We start from the raw sequence: 26,660 nt of genomic DNA on the forward strand, positions 1-26,660 counted from the left end.
TCTGCGCACTTAATTGCAAGTATGATTGATGCTGAGGAGGCTGCGGCGGCGGTGTTTTAGGATGCCACCAAGGCTTTTGATTCACTTGCCTGGGAGTATATGTTTGCGTTGCTCGCAAGAGTGGGCATGAGTGCGTGCTTTGTGCAATTGATCCAAATGCTGCACACAGAGCCCACTGCTGGACTGCGGCATAACGGAAATGTCTCTGGCCCTTTCAAGATTGCTCGGGGGACCCGACAGGGGTGCCCTATCTCCCAAATGCTATTTACAGTTGCAGTGGAGCCTCTTGCGGCATATCTGAGGCAGCATCACAATATGAGGGGGTTACCGTTTCGGCAGCGGCCTGTCTTGTTATCCTTGTATGCAGATGATATCGCGCTGTATGTACGCGAGCCGCAGAGAAACCTGGATGTGCTTCTAGATGAGATTGTGCGGTTCGGCACCTTCTCCGGTATCACGATCAACTGGTCCAAGTTGGTGGTAATGCTCCTCTCAGTGGGGACGGTGGAATTTTCCTCCCGGTATCCGACAGGATGGACGGAGGGTCCGGTGCGCTATCTGGGAATTTGGCTTAGCCGTGATGTGGAGACCCTTTGGATGGCGAATTATGACAAGGCGACTGCATGGTTGGAGGACAATGTTAAGGCGAGGCGCTCATTGCCGCTTTCACTTATAGGACGCATCGCGATTACGAAAATGGTGGTGCTGCCCAAATTCTTGTACCCGTTTGTGAATCTGCCCCTTATTCTCACTTCGAGCTTTTTGCGGCGCCTTCGGTCTGCCCCGATCCGACTGGTCTGGGCGGGATGGCAGCATAGGATTTCCTGGGAGACACTGACGCTCCCATTTGAGATGGGCAGACTTGCTGCTCCTGACTTGGAGCAGTACTGTTATTGCGCTCAGGCCCATTTTACGTACTACTGGTTGCTCCCCATTCGGTATTTACCACATCTAGCACCCGAAAGCGATGCGTTGTGGCCTGACTACCTGTCCAGAGTGCTTGGGGCTCTCCCCCGTCGTAGGGTGTGCGGCGTTAGCACGGTGCAGTGTGCTATTAAGGCGTGGATCGCGGTGCTGAGACGGTCTGCTGTGGACGGGCCGTTCGCTCCCTCTATGTCGGTGCTAGATGTCGCAGATGAAAGGATGTTCAGTGATGTGAGACTACAGGAATTTCTTCGGGATTCTGATCTTGCAGAGCTGGGGGACTGGTTCGTGGATGGGAGGTTGGTTTCTTCAGAAATTGTGCTGGGGGAGGGTCGTGATACTGCACTGCATCAGCTGTATGTGTTGCGTGTTTGCGCGATGCTGCGCGCAAGCTTTGCAGGTCTTCCAGACATTCCAGAGATTTCACCGGTGTGTCAAGCTCTGGAGATGCTGTGTTAGGCTCATTACCAAATTATATAATTGCTGCCAGGAACAGCAGGACGGTGCTGGGTCAGCAGCTAGGGCTCGCTGGGAGGCGGATGTAGGCGAGATTATCACAGAGGGAATGTGGTGGAAATGCTGTGCGCATATGAGGGCCTTGTCCCGTAACTACAGGCTGCGACTTATCCATTTCAAGTTTCTCCATCGCCTATACTACACCCCTAGGGGCCTCTATGCGATGGGCCTGCGTGCGGACACGAGCTGTGAGCAGTGCCGCACCCCGGACGCTGACTTTCTGCATCTTGCGTGGACCTGTGGAAATGTTCATACCTATTGGAAGGAGGTAATGAATGTGATTGAGGAGATGACTGGTCTGCGGCTGCCCTTCTCCCCTAAACTTGCGCTGCTTGGCTATGTTGAGGAGGTGCCGTCGACTCATAGGAGATTGGTGGGAAATTTGCTGCTGCTTGCGAAGCGCAGGGTTGCGATGTGCTGGGGTCGCGGCCGGGCTGCCCGCGGATCTGATTGGCTGCATGATGCCTCATTCTGTCACGAGCAATGGACAACATTTTGGGAGCTGGCACCTGGGGGCACCCGGCTGCGGGATATCTGGGAGCCACTGCGTGCCTATCTGGAATCCCTGCAGTAGTGCCACTTGGATGTGAGCTGGTGGGCCACGCGTGTGGGGTTTTGGTTAATGCTGACCTCACTTGCACCATGGCTGCTATGTGTGATCTGGTTGCTGCCCTGCCCCTCCCTCCTTCTTTCCCCTGTTATTATCTATCTTTATATGTCGTTGGTTATCGATGTTATTGGCCTACAAACGTGCAGTATTGTTCTCCTTGTCCCTGGACTTAGATCCTTAATGTCTTCTTATTTTAAAGGGGAGCTCTTGGCCGAACCAACTGGATGGCAATGGACTTGTATACCTAATTAAAACTAATTTGGTGCTGATGGCACGGTTTGGACCTCTTGGACCTCTTCCATATGGATGTGGGACTTTGCATTGACGCAATTTAGTACTCACTGCTCGAAGGGCTATTTTGTTGTCTGTTACTTGCTTGTTGGAAATAATAAATAAATATATATAAACAAAAATAAAATAAAAAAACTATGAAATTGATTACACAATGCAGCAATCCCATCTGAGACAGTGATGCCTGGTACCATTCTCGTCAACTTCATCCTCAGGTTCATCCCACAGCTTTGCAATTAGCAACAAAGCCACGGGTTTCACTGGAATTGAGAAACCCTGCACAATGAACTCCTAGACCACCATCGTGGCTCACTTGTACCTAACCTGCACCCGGTGCCTCCACAGAACACTGACACCGATACTAGCAATCTGTACAATCACTAGTTTGACCACCCGATGCAATAATTTGGGTCAGAGCATTCCCATCTCTATGAGAGAAACTGACACATTAAGGATGGCAAGAACACTACGTCAAGAAGGCACAGGTACAGAGCCCAGGAGATACTAACAATGGAACAGGGCAACACAGGCAATGGGACATAGAGACATGAACAATAAAACAGTGACACCCAGGGCACAAAAACACCAACATAAGCACATGAGAAAAAGGCATGCACATAGGACCTGGGGTAAGGAGACACAGGTGTCATACAGAAGCATGCTGCCAACCCACACAGACACAAAGCTACATACATACACACCATACATCACCATTACTAATAGCATACATGCCAAATAGCTATGGAACCTATCCATGTTTCAATTTCTACATCAGGATTGTGAAAGGTTTAAAGCCCATATCCCCCAGTTTTATCATAAGGAAACCCAAAATCATCTGTTACTTTAACTGAGTACCCCATTAACACCAGTTGAGCGAAATTTCATAGGGAAACTACCCATCAAAGATACATGCCAAGTAGCAGCTCAAATGGCAGATGTTGCATTTTTCCCCAACTGCATTGTAGTCTAGCCAAAATAAAGTGCAGCGTGATCATTTGAGGGTCAGAAACCTGAATGAAGGGAGGGCGAGGGAATAAAATGGCAGCACAACTGTATTTTGACCGAAGAGACCGTATTTGCATTGCTGAATGCAATATGCTCGGTTTCTTCAGTCTGTCTTGCCCTCACCTGCCAACATAAGCAGTAGCTCTCCAAGGCTTTGCTGGTAGAGATCCAAGGTCTCTGCATCGTCAGCCCCAGCTTCTTCCTACAACAAAGAATAATGTGTTAGACATGACATGGCAGACATAATAAATCTATAGTGGGAAAGGAATGAGAGAGACAAATGTTTCTATCAACGCTCCTTCGCTGTGAGAGAGGATAAGTTACTTGTCTGAAACACTATTTTTGCAGTACAGATCTTCTACTGACCCACATGGATTTTATTATTCAGCCACTCTGTGGCTGAAGCAGGAGCAGTCCTTTAAAACAAGAAAATGGGAGTCATCCGGATGAGTAGTTGTCCTCAGATCCTTAAGACACTGACGAAAATGCCACAATACCTGTGACTTTTAAGTCATCGTCAGATACTAGTTAATCAATCGCACTGTGAGAATCACTCATCTGTTTCGCTTGGCAAAGTTGGGCAGGATACATGTGAATCTGTTCAATAAACTTGCAAAACTAGTGTTAAAGTACGTAACTTATCCAGCTTTGGCCCTTCCTATATATGTGACTCCAGGGCATCAAGTTGAAAATAGCAGAACATTCTGAAGTAGAAAAAGAAATAACATGTTACAATCCACTTAAACATTCCAGACTTAAATCTGTTTCTTTTTTAAGTGCATCTGGCCCGAATGCAACAGACAGTTGGATAAAGTTACTTTTGTGTCAGCTCTTTCAATCATAGTCAACAAAGCATTCCTCTTTCCAAACTGGATGCATCTAGAGCCGGGACTAAAAACTGCTTCTGTTTTTTTGTCACTTTTATTTTAACCGCTCTATTTTATCTACCTGCACCTAAATATTGATTTATTTTGTTTGTCTGAGAAGCCAGTAGTAAATGACAGCACCCATCATCGATATTGCTCAGTAATCAAGGTGTGCCCCAGGACGAAAACAAAAAAAAAAAAGACTAAGCCTGGGAAAGGCTTCAAAATAATGCATACCGCATCAATTGACACACTCTGCGGCCCACAAATTCAATGAGAAGTTTAAGGACTTGCGGTCTATGGGCTTGAACACTGAGACATGCTTTGTGTACATCATAGTTACCAGATAAAATATAGCACCAACAAGAGAAGAAATCCATGAAAACAGATGGAAAGTGTCTTTGGTTTGGTTCTAATCGTGCTGAAAACAAAGAAGAACCACGTGTCCTTATCACCAAAGAAGTTTTCTGAACAGTGGTTAGAAAATCTGCAAGCTCTGGTGAACGTAGAGAAAAAAAGACAACCCCTCAATATTTCAAACACTGACACAAGACAGCATAGCAATAGGACTATGAAGTCTAATGCCTCGAATGAAGAAATGCTCAGCACTGACTAGTAACTTGCACAATTTAAAAAGTGAAAGAAGCTATTGGCAACATATCATCAGAAAAAGCGCCAATCCTCAAGATGGTGCTTGCCACAATTTTCAAACCCGGAAGGTATGGTTGATATCAGTGTTGAGAGAATGCTTCTGTGCCTCTGCTACATGTATAACATTCCCAGATCACTAGGTACTAAAGGCCAATAGTGCGGTCTAAGAAAAAAACTCTGTTTTATTGAGTTTATAACAAACAATTTAACATAAAAAAAATAAAAAAAACAAGCAGTGCATTGTCATACAAGAAATTAGTATGTCCATTGTTCTCCTGAGCGGAGGCTGATACCTATAGACCAAAACATGTAGCATATCTATCAGACAAGCAATACCCCCCCCCCCCCCCCCTCTTCAAGGAACTCCTATGTAACCAAATCGTTCATACACCATGATTATCGTCGATACACTATTACCACAGTTGGTCGTCACGTATCCTCATCCAAGCTCCAGTCAGAGCTGGAATCTTGGGTCCCAGTGAAGCGTTCCATCAGTGTACTCCAGGCCGTAATGTCTTCCAGTGCCCTTTCTTGCCTGCATGTCAGTCTCATGTTTTGTTCTTCAGCCACCCCCCATTCCAAAACATCACGGGACCAATTAGAAGGGGATGGGCTTTGTGTACCTATCCAGCTCATAGCCACCCTTCGCTTAGCCAACACCAATGCGCAAATCTGTATGGAATGCATCTGCCCCAGGGTCTCTGTATTATACCCAGGAGGCAAGTCAATGGCGTTGCCTCAAGTCCCAGCCCGATGACCCCGTTCAGCTTCCGAACCACCACCCACCAAAACTGCTGTACCTCCCTACAGGCCCAGGCCAAATGGATAAAGGAAGCACCTGTCTCCCCACACCGAGGGCACCCTGTCTCCCTTGTCGGGTCTATCTTATTAAGACGAGCAGGCGTGATGTACACACGGTGGACAAAATTTAAGTGCAACAACTTGAATCTGTGGTTACAAGAAACCGTGCGTACAGATACAGGCTTTGTTAGGAGTCCATGCCAGCCTTTCAACCTATGACCAACATTTTTCATTCCTGCCATGGTGACCAGTGAAAAACAGTGGAACAAAATGACAGAAATGAAAATGGATGTTAACTTTCCCACTACCGTCACTGTCCCACATAGGGATATTTGCACCGACACTCTTCAAGTTGTAATCAAACGAGATGTAAAACACAACTATATAGCTTACGCAGGACATCCCAAAGGTGGTTAAAACTGAGTTTGATTCTGCAGTATGAAGACAAATCCATTATTTTGGAGGACGAAGACAGTTTAAGTGCAGTTAACTGCAGTGAATGATTATTTGAAGTAGAAGAATATGAATGAAAATAAGTTACTTACCTGTAACTGTAGTTCTCCAGTATTGGAATCTTTCATAGATTCACATGCTTGAATCATTCCCCGTCATCGAGATGGGAGTCCCCGGTATAATTTACACAAGTAATGTCAAGACATATCAACAAAGAAAGAGGCCCTAGGCCTCTTCAATTTAACAGTCTATCAGAGTCCTTTTGTGAAAAGGACCAAACTTGAGCATCCACCAATCAGGCGACAGCACCCTCCAGAATCCTCCTGAGAGAAGCTCCAGCACCTCAGATTTTCTAAGCACAAGTGCGTACAATATAGGAAAAAGAGAGAGAGAGAAAGAGGTGAAGTGAGCTTCTCCGGGGAGGCGGGTGGGTTGCATGTGAATCTATGAAAGATTCCAATACTGGAGAATGAAAATGTACATCTGTTCGTGGCATCAGTCGCTGAGATTCACATGGTATGCATGAGCTCGCCATCTGGTGTTGGGTCGGAGTGTTACAAGTTGTTTTTCTTCGAAGAAGTGTTTTCGAGTCACGGGACCGAGTGACTCCTCCTTCTGTGCTCATTGCGCATGGGCGTCGACTCCATCTTCGATTGTTTTCCCCGCAGAGGGTGAGGTAGGAGTTGTACTATAGTAATAGTGCCCGCGCAATGAAAAATGTAAGTATGTACCTATTAAAGGATTAAGTAATATATATACAAATGTATAAAATTGAAGGTAACTTCTGAACTGCTACAGGCTTCCGGGGAGGTGGGTGGGTCCATGTGAATCTCAGCGACTGATGCCACGAACAGATGTACACTGGGTAAGTGACATTTTCAGTTCGATGGCATCTGTCGCTGTAGATACACATGGTATGCATAGACTAGTAAGCAGTTAGTTCCCCATAAGCGGTGGTTTAGCCTGTAGGAGTAGAAGTTGTCTGAAATAGAGTTCTTAATACAGCTTGACCTACTGTAGCTTGTTGTGCGGATAGCACATCTATACAGTAGTGTTTGGTGAATGTGTGAGGCGTAGACCAAGTGGCTGCCTTACATATTTCCTGCATTGGGATGTTTCCTAAAAAGGCCATTGAAGCACCTTTTTTCCTTGTTGAATGTGCCCTGGGAGTAATGGGCAGTTGTCTTTTTGCTTTAAGGTAGCAGATTTGGATGCATTTAACTATCCATCTGGCTATACCTTGTTTTGATATTGGGTTACCTGCATGAGGTTTTTGGAATGCAATAAATAGCTGTTTAGTTTTTCTGATGTTCTTTGTTCTGTCAATGTAGTACATTAATGCTCTTTTGACATCTAATGTATGTAGTGCTCTTTCAGCCACAGAATCTGGCTGTGGGAAAAAAACTGGTAGTTCTACCGTTTGATTTAGATGGAATGGTGAAATAACTTTTGGTAAAAATTTTGGATTAGGTCGTAGGACGACCTTATTTTTATGTATTTGTATAAAAGGCTCTTGTGTTGTGAACGCTTGAATTTCACTTACTCTTCTTAGAGATGTAATGGCGATGAGAAAGGCAACTTTCCAGGTTAGGAATTGTATTCCGCAAGAGTGCATGGGTTCGAAAGGTGGGCCCATGAGTCTTGTTAGAACCACGTTTAGGTTCCATGAAGGAACAGGTGGTGTTCTTGGTGGTATAATTCTTTTAAGCCCTTCTATGAATGCTTTGATAACTGGTATCCTATACAAGGAAGTTGAATAAGTAGTTTGCAGGTATGCAGATATTGCTGCAAGGTGTATTTTAATAGAAGAGAAGGCTAGCTTTGTTTTTTTAAATGGAGCAAGTAATTTACTATATGTTTTGGAGTTGCGTCTAGTGGTTGTATCTGATTATGATGGCAGTACCAAACAAATCTTTTCCACTTACTTGCGTAGCAGTGTCTAGTGGATGGCCTTCTGGCCTGCTTTATGACTTCCATACACTCTTGGCTAAGTTGTAAGTGTCCGAATTCTAGGATTTCAGGAGCCAGATTGCTAGATTCAGCGATGCTGGGTCCGGGTGTCTGATCTGTTGGTTGTGTTGCGTTAACAGATCTGGTTTGTTGGGCAGTTTGATGTGTGGTACTACAGACAGATCTAGCAGTGTTGTGTACCAGGGTTGTCTTGCCCACGTTGGTGCTATTAAAATGAGTTTGAGTTTGTTTTGACTCAATTTGTTTACTAGGTAAGGAAGGAGAGGGAGAGGAGGAAAAGCGTAAGCAAATATTCCTGACCAGTTCATCCATAGGGCATTGCCTTGGGATTGCTTGTGTGGGTATCTGGACGCGAAGTTTTGGCATTTTGCGTTCTCTTTTGTTGCAAATAAGTCTATTTGTGGTGTTCCCCAGAGTGTGAAGTAGGTGTTCAGAATCTGTGGGTGGATTTCCCATTCGTGGACTTGCTGGTGATCTCGAGAGAGATTGTCTGCCAGCTGATTCTGGATCCCCGGAATAAACTGTGCTATTAGACCAATTTGATGGTGGATTGCCCACTTCCATATTTTTTGAGCTAACAAGCTTAACTGCGTTGAATGTGTTCCTCCTTGTTTGTTTAGATAATACATCGTTGTCATGTTGTCTGTTTTGACAAGGATGTATTTGTGGGTTATGATTGGTTGGAAAGCTTTTAGTGCTTGAAAAACTGCTAATAATTCTAGATGATTTATATGCAGTTTTGTTTGATGTATGTTCCATTGTCCTCTTATGTTGTGTTGATTGAGATGTGCTCCCCACCCTGTCATGGAAGCATCTGTTGTTATTACGTACTGTGGCACTGGGTCTTGGAAAGGCCGCCCTATGTTTAAATTTATACTGTTCCACCATAGAAGCGAGAGGTAAGTTTGGCGGTCTAGCAACACCAGATCTAGAAGGTGACCCTGTGCTTGAGACCACTGTGAGGCTAGGCACTGTTGTAAGGGCCTCATGTGCAGTCTTGCGTTTGGGACAATGGCTATGCATGAGGACATCATGCCTAGGAGCTGTAGTATTGTTCTTGCTTGTATTGTTTGGTTTGGAGACATGTGTTGAATGACTCTGTTGAAATTGTGGATCCTTTGTGGAGTTGGCGTTGCTACTCCTTTTGTCGTGTCTATTATGGCTCCTAGATATTGCTGTACTTTGCTTGGCAGAATGTTTGATTTTGCAAAGTTGACGGTGAACCCTAGTTTGTAGAGGGTTTGTATGACTTGATTTGTGTGGTTTGAGCATTGTGTGAGCGAACTGGTTTTGATTAGCCAGTCGTCTAGATACGGGAACACATGTATTTGCTGCCTTCTGATGTGTGCAGCGACTACTGCTAGGCATTTTGTGAATACTCTTGGAGCGGTTGTTAAACCAAAAGGCAATACTTTGAATTGGTAATGTAGTCCTTTGAATACAAACCTTAGATATTTCCTGTGTGATTGATGTATTGGTATATGGAAATATGCGTCCTTGAGGTCTAGGGTTGTCATGTAGTTGTGTTTTTTGAGCAATGGTAACACTTCTTGTAGTGTGACCATGTGAAAGTGGTCTGATTTGATGAATGTGTTTACTACTCTGAGGTGTAGAATTGGTCTCAGTGTTTCGTCCTTTTTTGGTATCAAGAAGTACAGTGAATAAACTCCTGTGTTTATTTGTGTGCTTGGTACTAATTCTATTGCATTTTTTTGCAGTAGTGCTTGAACTTCTATCTCTAGAAGCTGTGAATGGTATTTTGATAAATTTTGTGATTTTGGTGGTATGTCTGGGGGGAATTGCAGGAATTCTATGCAATAACCATGTTGGATAATTGCTAGGACCCATGTGTCTGTAGTTATTTTTTCCCATGCTTCGTAATATTGACGTATCCTCCCCCCCACTGGTGTTGTGTGGGAGGGGTGAGTGACGTGTGAGTCACTGCTTGTTGGTAGTGGTTTTGGGGCTTTGAAATCTTCCTCTATTCCTAGGGAATTGCCCCCCTCTATACTGGCCCCGAAAACCTCCCCTGTACTGTCCCTGGTAGGTGGGCGGTGCGGACTGTGAGGTGCTAGCTTGTGTGGCCTGACCCCGAAACCCTCCTCTAAAAGGTGTTTTGCGGAAGGTGTTATAAGATCCTCTGCTCTGCGGGGAGTAGAGTGCGCCCATGGCCTTGGCAGTGTCAGTGTCCTTCTTGAGCTTTTCTATGGCTGTGTCGACCTCCGGACCGAACAGAAGTTTTTCGTTGACTGGCATGTTAAGCACTGCCTGCTGAATTTCTGGCTTGAATCCAGACGTTCTGAGCCATGCGTGCCTACGGATGGTAACCGACGTATTAATGGTCCTTGCGGCTGTGTCTGCTGCATCCATGGAGGAGCGTATTTGATTGTTGGAAATGTTTTGACCCTCCTCAACAACCTGTTTTGCTCTTTTTTGCAGATCTTTTGGGAGATGTTCAATGAGATGCTGCATCTCATCCCAGTGGGCTCTGTCGTATCGCGCTAGCAGCGCTTGTGAATTTGCGATGCGCCACTGGTTTGCTGCTTGGACAGCAACCCTCTTCCCGGCTGCATCGAACTTCCTGCTTTCTTTATCTGGGGGAGGTGCATCCCCAGAAGTGTGTGAATTTGCCCGTTTTCTGGCAGCCCCTACCACCACAGAATCTGGTGGCAGCTGAGAGGTGATGAATACAGGGTCCGTAGGAGGCGCCTTATACTTTTTGTCCACCCTAGGCGTCACTGCCCTACTTTTAACTGGCTCCTTGAAAATGTCCTTTGCATGGCGTAGCATGCCTGGGAGCATCGGCAGGCTTTGGTAGGAGCTGTGGGTTGAAGAGAGGGTGTTAAATAAAAAATCATCCTCTACTTGTTCCGAGTGTAGTTCCACATTATGGAATAGTGCTGCTCTAGCCACCACTTGTGAGTAGGCTGTGCTGTCTTCCGGTGGTGATGGCCTAGTTGGGTATGTGTCTGGGTTGTTATCAGACACTGGTGCGTCGTACAAGTCCCACGCATCCTGATCTTGGTCATCGTGGCTCATGGCGGTGTGAGCTGGCGAATGTGACGGGGTGTAAGTTGGCGAAGCCGGAGTTACAGGTGGAGGCGAGGGAGGAGGTGTTACCTTTTGTGCTGTTTGTTGCTGAGGAGTAAACTGAAGCGTTCTCTTTCGTTTGACAGGTGGAAGGGTACTGATCTTCCCAGTCCCCTGCTGAATAAAGATACGCTTTTGCGTGTGATCCACGTCAGTGGATTGCAGTTCTTGTTCAAATCTATGTTTCTTCATTTGTGAAGACATAGAATGCTCTTCAGTATAGGAGCCTGAAACAGGGTCTGATGTCGCTTTTTTCGGCTCCGAAAACCCTGTTGATTGTTTTTTCGGCTCCGAGGTAACCTTCCTCTTTTTCTGTGCCGAAAATTCTTGGCCTCTATGGTCTTCGGCGCCACTGTCTCGGCGTAGATCCGTGTCGACACCGAACTCTCGGTGTCGATGCTTCTGTTTAGCACTCTCTCGGTCCCGAGGAGGCTGCGTGCCGGTGTCTCGACCGAAGTCGGACGATCTCGACACTGAATGGGCCTTTTTCGGTGCCGATTGTTGGTCACCGAGAATTTGGGTGGAGCCATGGCCGGTTGGCAGTGGCGTCCCCTGGGCCTTCTTTCCTTTTTTAAGTTCTGATCTCGACGTCTTACTCACAGTTTTTGTAGAGTCTAGCTCGTCGGAGTCTGAATCCTGGATGGAAAAAGATTCCTCCTGTTCCTCTTCTGTCTCGAACTGTCGACGCTCCTTTGGCGTGGACGCCATCTGCAGTTTTTCGGGACCGGAACGCCCGACAGGCCTCACAGGATTCTTCGCTGTGCTCGGGTGACAGGCACAGGTTACAGACCGAGTGTAGGTCCGTATAAGGATATTTGTTGTGGCATTCGGGGCAGAATCGAAACGGGGTCCGTTCCATCGGCGTTGTTCTCCACGCGGTCGGGCCGACTAGGCCCCGACGGGGTGCCGAAATCTACCCCGAAGGGCACCGAAGCGCTTCGATGTTCAACGCGTCGTCGTATGTGTCTATCTCGAACCGGATCGCAACGATACCGTCGAAAATCTTCCGTTTTCAGCTATCTTTCCGTTCCGAAACTCGGAGCGACAGGAACACGTCCGAACCCGATGGCGGAAAGAAAACAATCGAAGATGGAGTCGACGCCCATGCGCAATGAGCACAGAAGGAGGAGTCACTCGGTCCCGTGACTCGAAAACACTTCTTCGAAGAAAAACAACTTGTAACACTCCGACCCAACACCAGATGGCGAGCTCATGCATACCATGTGTATCTACAGCGACAGATGCCATCGAACCTACAGTTACAAGTAAGTAACTTTTTTTCTTACTCCAGTATTGGAACTTTCATAGATTCACATGCTTGAATCAGAATAGAGAGCAGTAGCTATGCACATTGTAATATAAAAACATATTTGATCGAAAACACCTTGATACATGAAACCTCATTATATTCCTGTTTATAAATATATGCAACTATAAAGGTATACACATATATATCTATACTCATCAACACACATATATATATATATATATAAAGAAATGCCGAGAGACAGAGCAAAAATTATTCTAAAACACTAATGTAATATGAATACCATCATTAAAAAAGACCACTTATGTGTCTGTTAGAATGTTCTCTTACTCTTGTATACTTTCTTTTTTTTATATAAGCAAATATAAGGGATATAAACAATGTGCATACCTGTTCTAGGATGGAGGAATGTAGAAGAGATGGCTCACCTTCACCTGAAGAGATTCCTGAGAACCGCTTGACCCACTGCTACCTCTCCCTGAGATAGAGATTCCAAGCAGTAGTGTTTTGTGAATGTATGACGGCTCTGCCATGTTGCTGCCCTACAAATGTCTTGTAGTGAAACTCTGGGAACAGTGACGCTGACGATGAGACTGCTCTCGTGGAGTGAGCCTGTACAGGTGAGTGCAGAGGTTTGCCCGCTGCTTGATGGCAGAAGCGAACGGCTGAGGCGATCCATCTGGAAATACTCTGCTTGGAGAGTGGATGACCTTTCCTAGGAGCACTGTATGCTACGAATAGCTGATTAGAGCGTCGAAAAGATTTAGTCCTGTCCAAATAAAATTGAACACATCTTTTAACATCTAAGGAGTGTAATGCCCTCTCAGCTGGAGTAGATGGATGAGGAAAAAAGATTTGAAGACTAAAGGTTCATTGATTTGAAAGTCTGAAGGAACCTTTGGAATGAAATGCGGGTTAGTGTGCATTAGCAGTCTGTCGTGTTTAAGCTGTAGGAATGGCTCTTGGATGGAAAGAGCTTGCACCTCGCTGACTCGCTGACTCGCCTAGCTGATGTGAGAGCTACCAATAAGGCAACCTTCCATGACAGGAACTTGAGAGAAGCACGATGGATCGGCTCAAACGGATGCTTCAGCAGTTGTGCTAAGACAATATTCAGGTTCCACGAAGGAGGTGGTGGTCTGAAAGGAGGGCAAACTCTGAAAAGCTCCTTCAAGAACCTCTTAATCAGCCGAGAGGAGTAGAGTGAGGGTGTAGCATCTGAACGTCTGTATGCAGCTATAGCTGCTACGTGAACTTTAATGGACGAATGTGCCAGGCCAGCTTGAGCTAGCTGCAACAGATACAGTAATATTTCCTCTGGTGGTGAGACTAATGGGTCAATCGGTCATTGATGACACTATACACAGAATCTTCTCCATTTACAATAATATGTTTTGTTGGTGCTATCCGTTCTGGCTTTTGACAAAATATCCCTACAGTCCTGTGGGATATTCAAATGCGCGAACTCTCTGTGGTGAGGAGCCAGGCTGATAAACGCATCAACTTCGGATCGGGGTGCCAAACCTGGCCCTTGTTCATTGTTAGCAATTGAGGTAACCGCTCCAGCGGAATGTGGGGCTTGATTGATAGAAGGAGAAGTTCCGCAAACCAATGTTGACGCAGCAAGTATGGAGCTATCAATATCAGAGTGCACGGCTCTGTTTTCATCTTCGTGAGTACCCGTGGGATCAACGGAATTGGAGGAAAGGCGTAAGCAAAGATGCCTAACCAGACTATCGAAAACGCATTCCCCCAAGATCCCTTCTGGTGATGCCAACTTGCGAAGAACTGGCATTTGGCGTTGAGTTTGTTCGCAAACAGGTCTACCGTTGGTGTTCCCCACAGGGAAAAATATGGTTCTCTACTGTCTGGTCTGGCTCCCACTCGTGGCAGTTCGACTTCTGCCTGCTGAGTGCATCTGCTGTCTTGTTGTTTATGCCCGGAAAGTGTACCGCTGATAGTGTGATGCCTTGCTGCGAGGCCCAGTTTCAGATTGCTTGGGCTTCTCTGGAGAGAGTGAGAGATCTTGTGCCTCCTTGTTTGTTGAGGTAATGCATCGTAGTGGTGTTGTCCGGCCTTTTTTACCACTTGCGATCCTGAGATCTTGGGAAGAAACGCCTGTAAGGCCAGGTGCACTGCTCTGAGCTCCAGCCAATTGATATGCATTGATGCCAGATGCGGTGGCCATTTGCCACTTATTTGCAGATCCTGTAACACAGCTCCCCTGCTTTCCAGTGATGCATCCGTTGTTATGGTCCACAGAGCTGGCTGCTGTAGAAACGCCAGGCCGATTGATAGATGATGTCTTTGAGACCACCATCTCAGAGCTCTGAGTATTATCGGAGTTATTTGTATCTGATCCTCGAAAGTGCCTGACACTTGGAGCCATTGACAGTTTAGTTGCTCTTGTAAGTGGCGCTTCTTTAGACGGCATAGAGGAACCAGAGGTATGCATGAAGACATCATGTCCAACAGAGACTTGAACAGACAGACAGTAACCTTTCTTCTTTTCTGTATGGAACTTGCTAGAGTCAGTAACCTTTGTTGCTCTCTGACGTGGGACATGCCACAGTGGATTCTGTGTCCAGTTTTGCCCCTAGAAAGGTAATATTGCGTGCTGGTAGAGGCTTGGATTTCTCCCAGTTGATGGTGAGTCTGAGGTTGGTTAGTAAGGAAATGCACTTTTTTGTTGATTTGTGCGCTCCTGCGTAGGTCTTTGCCTTTATCAACCAGTCGTCTTAGTATGAAAAACTTGGTGTTTTCTCCTTCTGAGAAAGGCTGCGACTGGTGCTAGATATTTGGTAAATATTCTGGGAGCTGATTTCAGTCCGAAAGGAAGGACACGGTATTGAAAATGGCTGCCGGCTACGGTGAATCTCAAGTATTTTCTGTGGGCAGGGTGGATGGATATGTGGAAGTATGCGTCTTTCAGGTCTAGTGTAGACATGAAATCTCCCTGATTGAGACGCAGGACGTCTTGTAGGCAGATCATACGGAACGATTGCTTTTTTAAGTAGACATTTAATTCCCTTAAATTGAGGATCAGCCTCCAATCCTTCCTCTTTTTCCGAATGAGGAAGCACCTGGAATAAAATCCTGTTCGTCGCTGGGCTCGAGGCACCTTCTCTATAGCTCCTTTGAGAAGCATTTTGTCGATCTCCTTTTTGAGTTGTTGAGGGTATCCTGAAGGAGTCCTGCGGGGGGGGAGGGGCTGGAGGGAGGTATCTGGATAAATTCTAAAGTATGGCCCCGTTTCACTAATTGTAGGACCCACTTGTCTGAAGTAATGGTTTGCCATTGTTTGAGGAATAGAGATATCCTCCCGCCCAGAATGAAAGGAGGAGAACTGGACGTAGCCTCGGAAGTATCAGGTTCTACAAGCTGAATCTTTGGCCGGGTGGGTTGAGCGTCCACGGCCGCCAGGTCTACCATAGGCAGGTTGCCAGCTGCCTTTGTGAGTAGTATTGGCGATATTGTTGGGAAGAGGAAGGATAGGCGGAATACCTGTGTTGTTGATATCCTCCTCTGTATGAGGGCTGGCCACGCCCTCTAGGTCGAAAGGAAGACTTTCGGTATTGCAGGGTCCCTAGTGACCTTGCTGTGTCTGTGTACAATTTGATGGATTGTAAGGCGTCATCAATGTGTTTCCCAAATAACGCCTGGCCATCAAAAGGTAAGTCCAAGATTTTATTTAGCACTTCTGGACGGAAAGAGGTAGCTTTAAGCCAACCTTGCCTTCTTAGCACCGCTGCACCGGCGAGTTGTCGAAAAGCAGTGGTTGCTATATAAATTGCACAGTCTATAAGCTCTGCAGACGTGCGTTGACCCTCCTGTACCGTTTTATTTGCCTCTTATCTTGCATCTTCTGGCAACTGGTTAATATAAGGTGCAATGTCCGCCCAAAGCTGTCTATCGAACCTAGCCAGTATTGCCAAAGAGTTGGCAGCTCCAACTACTAGGCTAGCCATAGAAGAAAACCTTTTACCTATGTTATCTAGCCGTCTACCCTCTTTGTCTGGGGGTGCGGAAATCGGGGCAGAAGGATTCTTAGATCTTCTTTGTGCTGCCTGAGCTACCACTGAATCCGGAGGAGGGTGTCCTGTTAAGCATGTTGGTGCATCATTAGGTGCTTTGTATTTCTTATCCAGACGAGGCAGTACTGCCGTAACTGTAGCCGGATTATGCATGACCTTAAGACCCTCTTCCCACAGGTAGTTTACCATCGGGATAGAGTGCACGGATTTCTGAAAAGGCTCCTTAAAGTTGTAAAGAAAACAGTCTGTTTGCTTGGTAGGCATTGGTAAAGCAAAACGTTTGGCCGCTCTTTCTAGAAGATTGTGAAACCCTCCTATTTCTTCTGGTGGGGATTCCACCTTCGATTGAGAAGGAGAAGGAGGAGCAGGGATGATGTATTCGTCCCACTCTGAGTGAGTGTCCAGGAGCTCCCCTTCTTTCTGATCCCCTTCTGAGATGTCGGTATCATGAGGAAGTGTCATATCAGGAGTGGCCACATTCGTGAGAGGTAAGGAAGTTGGCCTCTGGTGTAGAGTGGTAACCCCAGAGACGGGCGATGGGGGAGGATGTTCTCCTTGAGGGGGAAACCTCCTGTTGTAATCAACTAACATCGCTCTGAGGTCAGTTAATAGGGAGGAAGGAATAAATGCTCCCTGTTGGTATTGCTGCTGTTCTGAATAAAATTGGGGGTCATAGGCCTCTTCATTGTCTTCCTCTTCCTGGTACTTTACGTTCAGTTAGGATGGACTGTGGGCTGTTCCAAATGACCCCTCATCATCTGAGTCTTCGTCTCCCTCCAAAAGGTGTACTGGAAGAAGGGAGGACACCTTACTAGGTGATGTATGAGTTGGCGTCAGCTTTTCCACACTTTTTAGATGTTTTTCTCTCGTCGACAGCGTATATATAGACTTCGTTGTGGACGGTGTCGTAGATGCTGGACGCACAGAGATTTTAATAGAAGAAAGTCTCGCCGACGAGTCTACCGTCAAAGTCGTCGACGATGGTAGGGCTGACACTGACATCAGCGCCGTCGACTATGACGATGTATAGACGGTCGTCGACACTGATGTCGTAGCTGCAGTTCTCGTCGACTGTGGGGTACCTGTCCTCGTCAACGATGTCGCCGGCAGAGCCATCGACGCTGGACACCCAGAAGTAAATGTCGTCGCCGGAAAAGCACTCACTGACGGTACTGTCGACGATGAATCCGTCAACGATGCTTTTTTCCTCAGTTACAGAGGATGGCTTCTTAAAAGGCACAGATGGTGGTACAGAGGAAGACTTCCTGTGCCTCTCTGAACTGGAAGAATGGCCTTTCCCCTCTTTCCTGGAAACTTTCTTTGGGGAAGAAGATGGGCTGCGGCCCTTACAAGACCCTGAAGCAGTCTTTTTGTGGACTTTTCTTGAGATTTGTGAGGGAGATTTGGAGCCTGATCTTGCCCTCTTTGATGATCTCTTGGATGTTGATGATTCATCACTCTCAGAGTCAGAAACCGGGTCTTTCCTATGTTTTAGTTTCTGCAGCCATATCAATAACCTGTCTTTTAAAGTTTTAGAAGAAAAAGTACGACAAATCTTACAGTCTTTAGCTGAATGATCTGGGTAAAGGCAGTAAATGCAGTCTTGGTGAGGGTCTTCAGAATGAAGCCTTTTCTTTCCACAAGTCTTGCAGTCTCTGAAGAGACCCTTCTTCTCCTTGTCAGACACAGTTGGAAAATAGTTAACAAATCAAGTTAGGATTCTGGAGGGTGTTGTCGCCTGATTGGTGGATGCTCAAGTTTGGTCCATTTCACAAAATGACTCTGATAGACTGTTAAATTGAAGAGGCCTAGGGCCTTTTTCTTTGTTAATATGTCTTGACATTACTTGTGTAAATTATACCGGGGACTCCCATCTCGACGACGGGATGTTTCAAGCATGTGAATCTATGAAAGTTCCAATACTGGAGTAAATGTAAAATAGAGTAAGGCAGGCATGTAAGTTAACACCAGGAGGCAAAAGTATTTAAGATATCAATCCTTTCCCTCTATGGGAATCCAGATCACAAGCCATAAAATTGGTAAACCACACAAAATGCAACTGAAATGGCACCCAAAATAACAGGAATATTTGTCAGACAATAACAAATTCACTCGCAGGTAGACAACGGATTTAAAGCACAGATGAGGGGAGTAAATGTATTGCACTTTAGCACCGATTAGCAGTGGTAATGTGCGCAGAGACAATAAACCAGCAAAAACAGACCTGTAAAAATAGGAGGAAGAAGGCAAAAAGTGTGGGGATAACCCTGCAAAAAGGGCCATTTCCAACAATATGAAAGAATAATGGAGTTCTGGCAAAAACAGCCAGCCAATGGGCTATTTTTGGAGATTTTAAAATTCTTTGCTCCTAACGCTGAAGCATGCAATAAAGTGACTGATGAAATGCTTGAATTACTCTCAACTATTCAGGGCTGCATCAAGGTCCATATTTATTTTGCACTTCATGCCCACTCAGTTTGGACCCAGAAAACATGTAAATCAGCCTTGACACTGCTCCCATGGAACACTCCAGCCCGAATTGCCAGACCAGGCTCCCTGAACTGAAACACAAAACACCCAGGAGAGGTTTAACCCTTATTAGGGCTCATCCACCAGGTTTAGCTTGAATATAGTGCAACAGTGTACACAACCCACTTTTGGGCATAGCCGTCACACTGAAGCATACAAAAAAAGTGATTGATATTAATTCAAGTATTCCATCTACCACTGGTCATTACTCGCGAGGCATCCTAGTCGGACTGCTATATTGCACACCATGCTACCTCAGTTTGGACCCAGCAATATGCAAATCAGCCTTGACCATGCTCGAATGGGAACAGTCCAGGCCAAACCGCCATGCCAAGTTCTCCCTGAACTAGAACACAAGCAACTCAGGGCTGGTTTAGCCCTTGTTAGAGCTCATTAATTCAGTATATCTTTGTTACAGTGGCACAGTGTGCATGGGTCCCACGTCTGGACATACCTGTCCCACTCATGTTTAATGCACTCAGCCAGGAAAGTTGATGAGGGGCACTGTTCAGTGATCCATGAGAAGAAATGTATTCACGATGGAGCTAGCAGACATAGGATAGATGGTATGTGAAGATGGAGACCGAGAACAGACACATTCAGGGTATGTTGAAGGAAGTAAAATCCACTGTAGTTGCATGTAGTGCAACAGCGTATAGTGGAGAAGCGTAGAGTGCAGAGGGGTAAAGCAGCACAGACTGGAGTAGCTCACACTGGATTGGGGTAGAGTGTAGTAGCATACAATAGAATGGCATAGAGTGAGGGATAGTAGAATCACGTACAGTGGCGCGGCGTACAGTGGGGTGGAATATAGTACAGTTACGTAGAATGGAGCAGGGTTGAGTGCAGTGACGTAGAGTGGAGTGACCAAGAGTGGAGTAGTGTACAATGGAGAAGAGTGGAGTGGCACAGAGTGGAATGAGGGAGTGTAAACAGATGTAGCATGAAAGCGGGTGAACTAATGTAGATGTAATGTGGCAGGAATATACATTATGGGGTGTAAATCATATCATTGCTATATACCACTGCCCTTTCATGCAATACCGCAAAATTTCACAAAATTACAGTGGCCACAGATATCATCAAGTTAAAATGGCTTATAACTTTAAAAATAAATTACCCTATTTACCTATACTACAAAAACTATCATCTACACACTATATTTTATTGTTCTGCCACTTTTTATTAAAATCCATTCAGCCGTTTTTGTGCTACATGCAATACAAAAGCCTATGGAAAATGCAGTGGTGGAAAAACGCGTTTTGGGACCCCCCTTTTTTCTTTGCACTCTCTTGACCAATTACCAAGAAACTTTTGCACCCCCGTGACCAATTACCAAGAAACTTTGCATTTATCTGCCAATGTAGAAAAAGCTATGGGTCTGCAAAGTATTGTCAAATGGACACAAAATTATTAAAGGTCAAATATCCATTTGAATCCTAACTATAACTACAGAGTGTCTACCGTCTCTTTGTAATATATATATATATATATATATATATATATATTTATTTTTTATTTTATTTTTTCACTGAAAAAAACAAAGGTTACACGGACGTTATGATAAGGTACACATTTTACCTAAACAAATCCATAGAAATTCAGCAGTAATAGCTATACTTATAGTTTCTTAGCTTAAGTATAACTATAACTCGTGGCCCAAACTTACTTTATGGCACAAGTTATCGTTATTTTCAGATTTTTTTCCCAGTTGAATTGCTTTTGTTTTTTACTGTAAAGTAATATATAATTACCATACGTTAATCCAACCACCACGCACAAGACATTTGGCTGTGGGAGTTGGCTGCAGGGCCTGTGGCCAACCCCCTGCATGCACCATGCACCATAACCCGTGCCGCAAACGGCCTCTGGCCATTTGCGGCGGGGAGTTGGCCTGCGGCCAAGCTCAATGGCCAGCACCCCACATGCAGCCAAGAGGCATCTGTTTGCACACTGACATTTATTGCCACAATCCTGCAACCTCAGCTTTCAGAAAAGAAAGCTCTATCCTACTCTCAGTGAAAGAGGATGACTTCATGGTGATGTCTTTTACAACGTACTGGCACCTTGCTCAGAGTTCAGCTGCAAATATGCTGGCCACTACACATCATCACGCAGTGACCCATGAGCTGACACTATATGAGGAAAGCCGTAATAAGTCTTAGTGGTCCAAGCATCTGGTCACAAGGGAATGTAAAGTGGTTTGCTATGGCCAGAGTAGATTACAGCAGGAGCACCCATCATAGAAAAGCGGTTGGAGTTAATGGCTGCACTTTTACTGCTTTGGTTCCCTCTTGTGTCAAAGCAATACACACAAAACCCTATGTTTCCGGTTTCTGTTGAAAAGGAACCATTCCCTTTGGTGGGCTTTTATTAGTAATAACCATTTAATAAAAAAACAGACATCCTGTTATAGGATAAGATTTATTTTACCTTTTAACCACCATAGGAATGTCAGGGTAGCTCGAGTAAGTAGTGCAGTGTCACAGTACAAAAAAACCTCCAGTGCAATTAGCTCTCGGACAAAATGCAGCATTAGCTCGAAAATCACCACATCGGTGTATGCTTGGACGTGCAGCCCGCCCACAACAGTCTGTGCCAGAAGAGAAGCACATGCTTCCTGCACTGTCGTTAAATCAAACCCACTTTGTACTCCTACCTTGGCCACAGCTGCCGAAGCCACATCCAGCGCAGCATACAGACGAGGCTTGTCCTTGGCCATTTCTGAAATCCAGACAGAAAAAGAGTCAGTGGTTGCATGAAGGATCACCGGGATGCACATCTGTAGGGCGAAAGGTAGTGCCAAGTAATAAGGTCTCCTACTTTGAAGGTAGCACTATATGCTGAGGTCTCTGAAAGGATTGCAGTGCTGTGTGTTTCAACGAAGGGGTCAAGGACAGTGCTAATCTCGGATGACCTCCATATCACTAGTAGTGCTGTGTAGTAGGTTATCTGGACCAATGACAGTGCTGTTGCTGGGGAGCCTGCACAATTTATTTTTTAAATAGGTTTTTGAGTAACTCTAACCTGGTGATAATGTAGCAATGTACAAACAGAGAAGAGGGAGTACATGAACTGGGATATTGTCAAGAAAGCAGATATTCAAATATGGATTCTAGAACATAAGGTCATAGATTAAAGCAAATCTTTCAAGGAAGACTGACACAACAGGTTTCTACCACCTTATTGAATGAAGGCAAGCACTGACAGTGAAGAACAGATATCCACTTCCAGTGCAGTCCAGAACTCGAGCAAAGAAAGAAAAAAAACACCAGTCCAACATTTTTCTCTTAGCAGATTTGGAATTTGAAGCTGGATTGCTCTATGTTGAATGTGATCTGCTTGTTGTTTCATGCAAGTATGCTAGATTCTGGAGTAGGATAGTCTTGTACGTGATGTTAAAGACATTTTTCAAGGTTATACTGCTGGTCTTCTAGGAAGCCAATTTGGGTCAATATAGAGCAGAATAATACTGCCATTTTATTTTAACTCCTGTGACTTACCATATTGCCTAGTGACAGATACTTTTGTGAGGCACAAGTGAGACTTTCTGCAACCCTATGAGGAGGGTAATGCCTCCGTCCAGATGTGACAGATCCAAGGCATGAATGGCCTGATGGAAATATTGCAGTCACATGCAACTTCACTTATGAGTAGAGTGGAATGACATAGTCTAAGATATAGGTGCACAAGTGCACTTGTCTACCATCCTCTACAGGTCAAAGGATCCAGTTAGTTATTAGTTTTTAGCAGCAGAAGAGCAACCCATAAGAATGTAATGAATTAGGACTAAGCCATGAAAAGCGGTTTACATAGTTCACCCTAAAGCGACAGAGGGGCAACCCTCCTGCAAACACTGGATACAGACAGGACAAGTAATCCGAAGAGTGACTGGGGAGTAACCCACCAGCATAAACTGAATTGAAGGCAGTTCACAGCAAGTGAGCTGTATTGTTCACACAGGGGTGAAGGAGAAGTAGCCCTAAGGCATGCATAGGAGAAAAGTCAACATGGTAAACACTATTTACAGCCCATCCTGAGAAGACAGCGGAAATCCCATTAGCATGCACTGGAACCAGACAACCCTGTTAGATGACGTGAAGAGCCCATCCAGGAGTAACATGGGAGCAGCTCCAGACCAGCAATGAATACAGACAGTTGTGGCACAAAATACATACAGTCCACCCAGGATTGATGGAGGAGCAATCCAAAGGCTTGCCCTGGATACAGGCACAATCTGTTGTACACGTCTACCAGCAAATTAAATATGTCAACTGATGAACAAAGGAGACACGTGGCAAATCACAAATCAAATACGTTGGGATAATGCCAAGCTCACATGGGCCTACAAATTACATTCACTCTCCTTTATTATCAATAGTTAAAAGTGCCGGGCAGATTTTAGTCATCAATGACCATGAGAGTGGCAACCTACAGAAATGTAATACGTTTAGGCAATTAGAGTAAGATGCTCTTCACATATAATCAATATAAGGAGCAAACACAGGCATGCACAGGAAAAATGTACCCATGCGAGATGCTGCTTAGAGTACATCCTGAAGTCAAAGATGGCAGTCTCCAGGCACGCAAGTGATAAAGGAAGTTGTGACAGCCCTATATAGCCTACAAAAAGGTGAGTGGGCTGGCTGTGGTTGGCAATTATAATTGCTTTCAAGAGCCCACCCAGGAAAGAGATTAGCAAACCGCAGGCATGCACAGGATACAGGGAGAGATGGTCAATGATCTTAAGAGTTCACAAAGGAGTGAACTAGCAAATCATATTGCATATCTGATGCTCCCACATAACAGTGATGGTTTAAAGGTAATGCTTTGAAATGAACATTGTTAGTAGAATAAGCAGAATAAGTGAAATGAAGGAGTGAGGTAAGAGGTGGGTTGGTTTGAGAGGAAATTCAAGAACTGAGGGTTCAGCAAATCTCATCCAAGATAATTGACCCAATCAAACACATGGGGGGAGGATTTTCTGGGCTGAGGCAACCTGCGGCTAACAAAGATAATTGTGATTAACAAGTCAGGAGGACAGCTTCTTCTATCGCCCATACGCCATCGTAAATGCCAAGTGAGGTGAACATAAATGACCAAAACCCAAGGCAACTAACTGATGAAAGTGAAAGGTTCTATGATCCTCTCAGACCAATCCAGCTTTACATCAAGAAAGGACAACAGGCATAATTTAAGGTGATTCTATAACATTAGGGTCCTTGCAGACAGAGTGCAAGGGCTGCTAGCACTACCTATGGCTAAGTCCCAAAAGGCCATTGACTCAGTGAAGTGGAACTACCTGCTTATCCTATTAGAGTTTATGAACCTTGGATGCAAATAAGGCACACATGCCTGTTATATACTAATCTCTCTCTCTCTCTCTCTCTCGCTGATGTCCTAATTCCCATCAAAAGGTGTACCCGACAGGGTTGCCTGATGTCCCCTTGCTGTCTGCTACTGAAATAGAGCCACTGGTAGTATGGGTACGGATCGTCTTCTGAGGGGCTTGAAACAGGCATCAGATATTTCAGAAAGGTGGTCCTTACATGCGGACGATTTACCGGTGTTCCTGCGAGTCCCTAAATAGTCCAAGCCTGAGGCAGCTCAGTATCCTCCGTGTTTGAAAACTTCATAGGCCTCAACATCAATAAAGCTAAATAGGCAGTATATCAGACAGGCACAACACTTACTGATGGGGATCAGGAGGGTGGGCTCAATGAGGCTAGCAACAGAGAAGGGGCCTGAGTGCCCAAAAGCAATCAATGGCATGAAGACCCAGCTCTGTAAAACATGTTTTGTTTTTGATTCTGCCATGGTATGTTGTTTTCAGTAAAAATAAATAAAATTTGTTATACTAAACTAAAAGCAGTGGGTTCTAGCTGAAGGCTTTTTAGCCACCCCTACAAGAAAAATACATTGAACGTGTCTGACCTTTATCTGTATGCTGGAGCCGGACTCCCTGGGATTAGAGATTTAGTAGGGATAGTGGATGTCAATTACAGAAGGGGATGGGAGAGGCTGGGAGAGGGCCAACACATTTGGTTTTGGTGATCAATAGGAGCAAATAAGAACCATGTCTTGTACTGGGAGGAAGGAGAGAAATCAACAACTAAGGTAAGGGCAGGACTTCAAAGCAAATATCCTGAAACAGAAACCGAGCATATAGAAACCACCAATCAGTTGCAAAAAAACACTAAACTATTCAAAGTAGTCTTTTTGGGCAAGCTATTTTAGCTGTGCACTCATATGCATTCTCTCCAACTGAAATGCAGTGCAAATCTTTCAAGCAAAAAAACCCTAGTCACTAAGTAAACACACTGCCTTGTAGTTACCATGTGTGCTGCACTGGAGCTTTTGCGTCTGGTCAGGGGCTGAGCAAAGAAGTTCAGAGGCCCAAGGATGCCTCTTGCTAGTACATCTCTTCAAAGGAAGATGGTATCCAATGGTGGCAATATCCTGACAGGGTACAGTGGGAGGAGTGAATGAGGAGAGCCAAGCCACCTAGTTCTGGTGATCAACGGGACAGTAAAAATGCAGGTTTCACTTTGGGAGGCAGTCTTGCAATTGAAGGGTAGGAAAATGACACAACCAGAAAGCAAATAACCTGAATGAGACACCAAGCACATAGGAACTCATCACACTCAAAACAGAGCACTAAAAGTAGTCTGTTTGGGCAAATTGATTTTATCTGCAAACTTAAATTACATGATGTATTACCTACTAAATGTCCTACCTAGATAGAATGAGGATAAAGAATAGTGACCATCAAAGTATGTCAATAGTGTGATAAGGGGTATGGCCCTTTAAGGTTGGCAACTGTGGGGCTGAAAAACATGAAACTAGTACGAACCCTAAGCTCCACCATAAACCAAAGGAGATTTAATAGTATTAATCCCAGTCTGAGGATCAGTAACAATGGAATATGATAGAGTCAATGCTAGCACTACCTGCCACAAGCGGACATCAAAGATTTGAGAAGTGCAGAGTCTAAAGTTTTGCAGGCGAACCATTCACATAAAAGTAAACCACACTTCTAAATAAGGAATTCACTAAATGCAACACAAAAATGTTGTCAATGTCATAGCTGCCAAACGGATCATAAACTAGGCATGCAGTCAGAGGAAGCAAATAAACTGACACTAAGGCTTGCTTTTCCACCTTAAAAATAGTTGCAGAGATTGAAAATAAGAGGAACTCGTCGTGGAAGAGGAGTGTGGCGCACCAGATGAAATCAGGAGACACACCAATGAAGACTTCTGGGCTCAATAACTCACTTCCAGGAATTGACAAGAGAATAAAATGCACTGTGGCTTAGGAGCTGCCATGAGGACAACAGTTAGCGCTCTACCTGCAAATTTGGCACAAGCGTTCTCCTACAGGCTCAATCAGCGACACTCAACAAATACAGGGCAGAGAGCAGGACAGAGCCACAACAAGCACCAACGACATTAGATAGTTCTTGCTCTCGTACTACTGGCCAATAAAGACCACAGAAAAAAGTAACAAGCTGTAACAGAAATCCTGGAAAAGATCTACAGCACTCCAATTGCATTCACGTTAACGAACACTACCATGTAAAATAATACAATCGGTGCAGGATCACCACTTAATATACACAATTTTGTAAAGAAAATTATGCAAAGAGAGGT

General features: G+C 45.0%; 1 protein-coding gene across 3 annotated transcripts in view; it reads right to left on the minus strand.

Moving 5' to 3' along the window:
* The window catches only part of ULK3 (unc-51 like kinase 3), a 197,843-nt gene that overhangs the window by 101,024 nt on the left and 70,159 nt on the right, over positions 1 to 26,660 (minus strand). For all 3 annotated transcript variants that reach the window (XM_069222140.1, XM_069222142.1, XM_069222141.1), the window contains 2 exons: positions 21,668 to 21,732; positions 3,470 to 3,548 (listed from right to left, as the gene is read on the minus strand). In XM_069222140.1, the coding sequence (XP_069078241.1) occupies positions 3,470 to 3,548; positions 21,668 to 21,732 (144 nt within the window). The remainder of the gene's footprint in view (positions 1 to 3,469; positions 3,549 to 21,667; positions 21,733 to 26,660) is intronic.

This window comes from Pleurodeles waltl, chromosome 3_1 (genome assembly GCF_031143425.1).
Source record: "Pleurodeles waltl isolate 20211129_DDA chromosome 3_1, aPleWal1.hap1.20221129, whole genome shotgun sequence".
Classification (NCBI taxonomy): Eukaryota; Metazoa; Chordata; class Amphibia; order Caudata; family Salamandridae; genus Pleurodeles; species Pleurodeles waltl.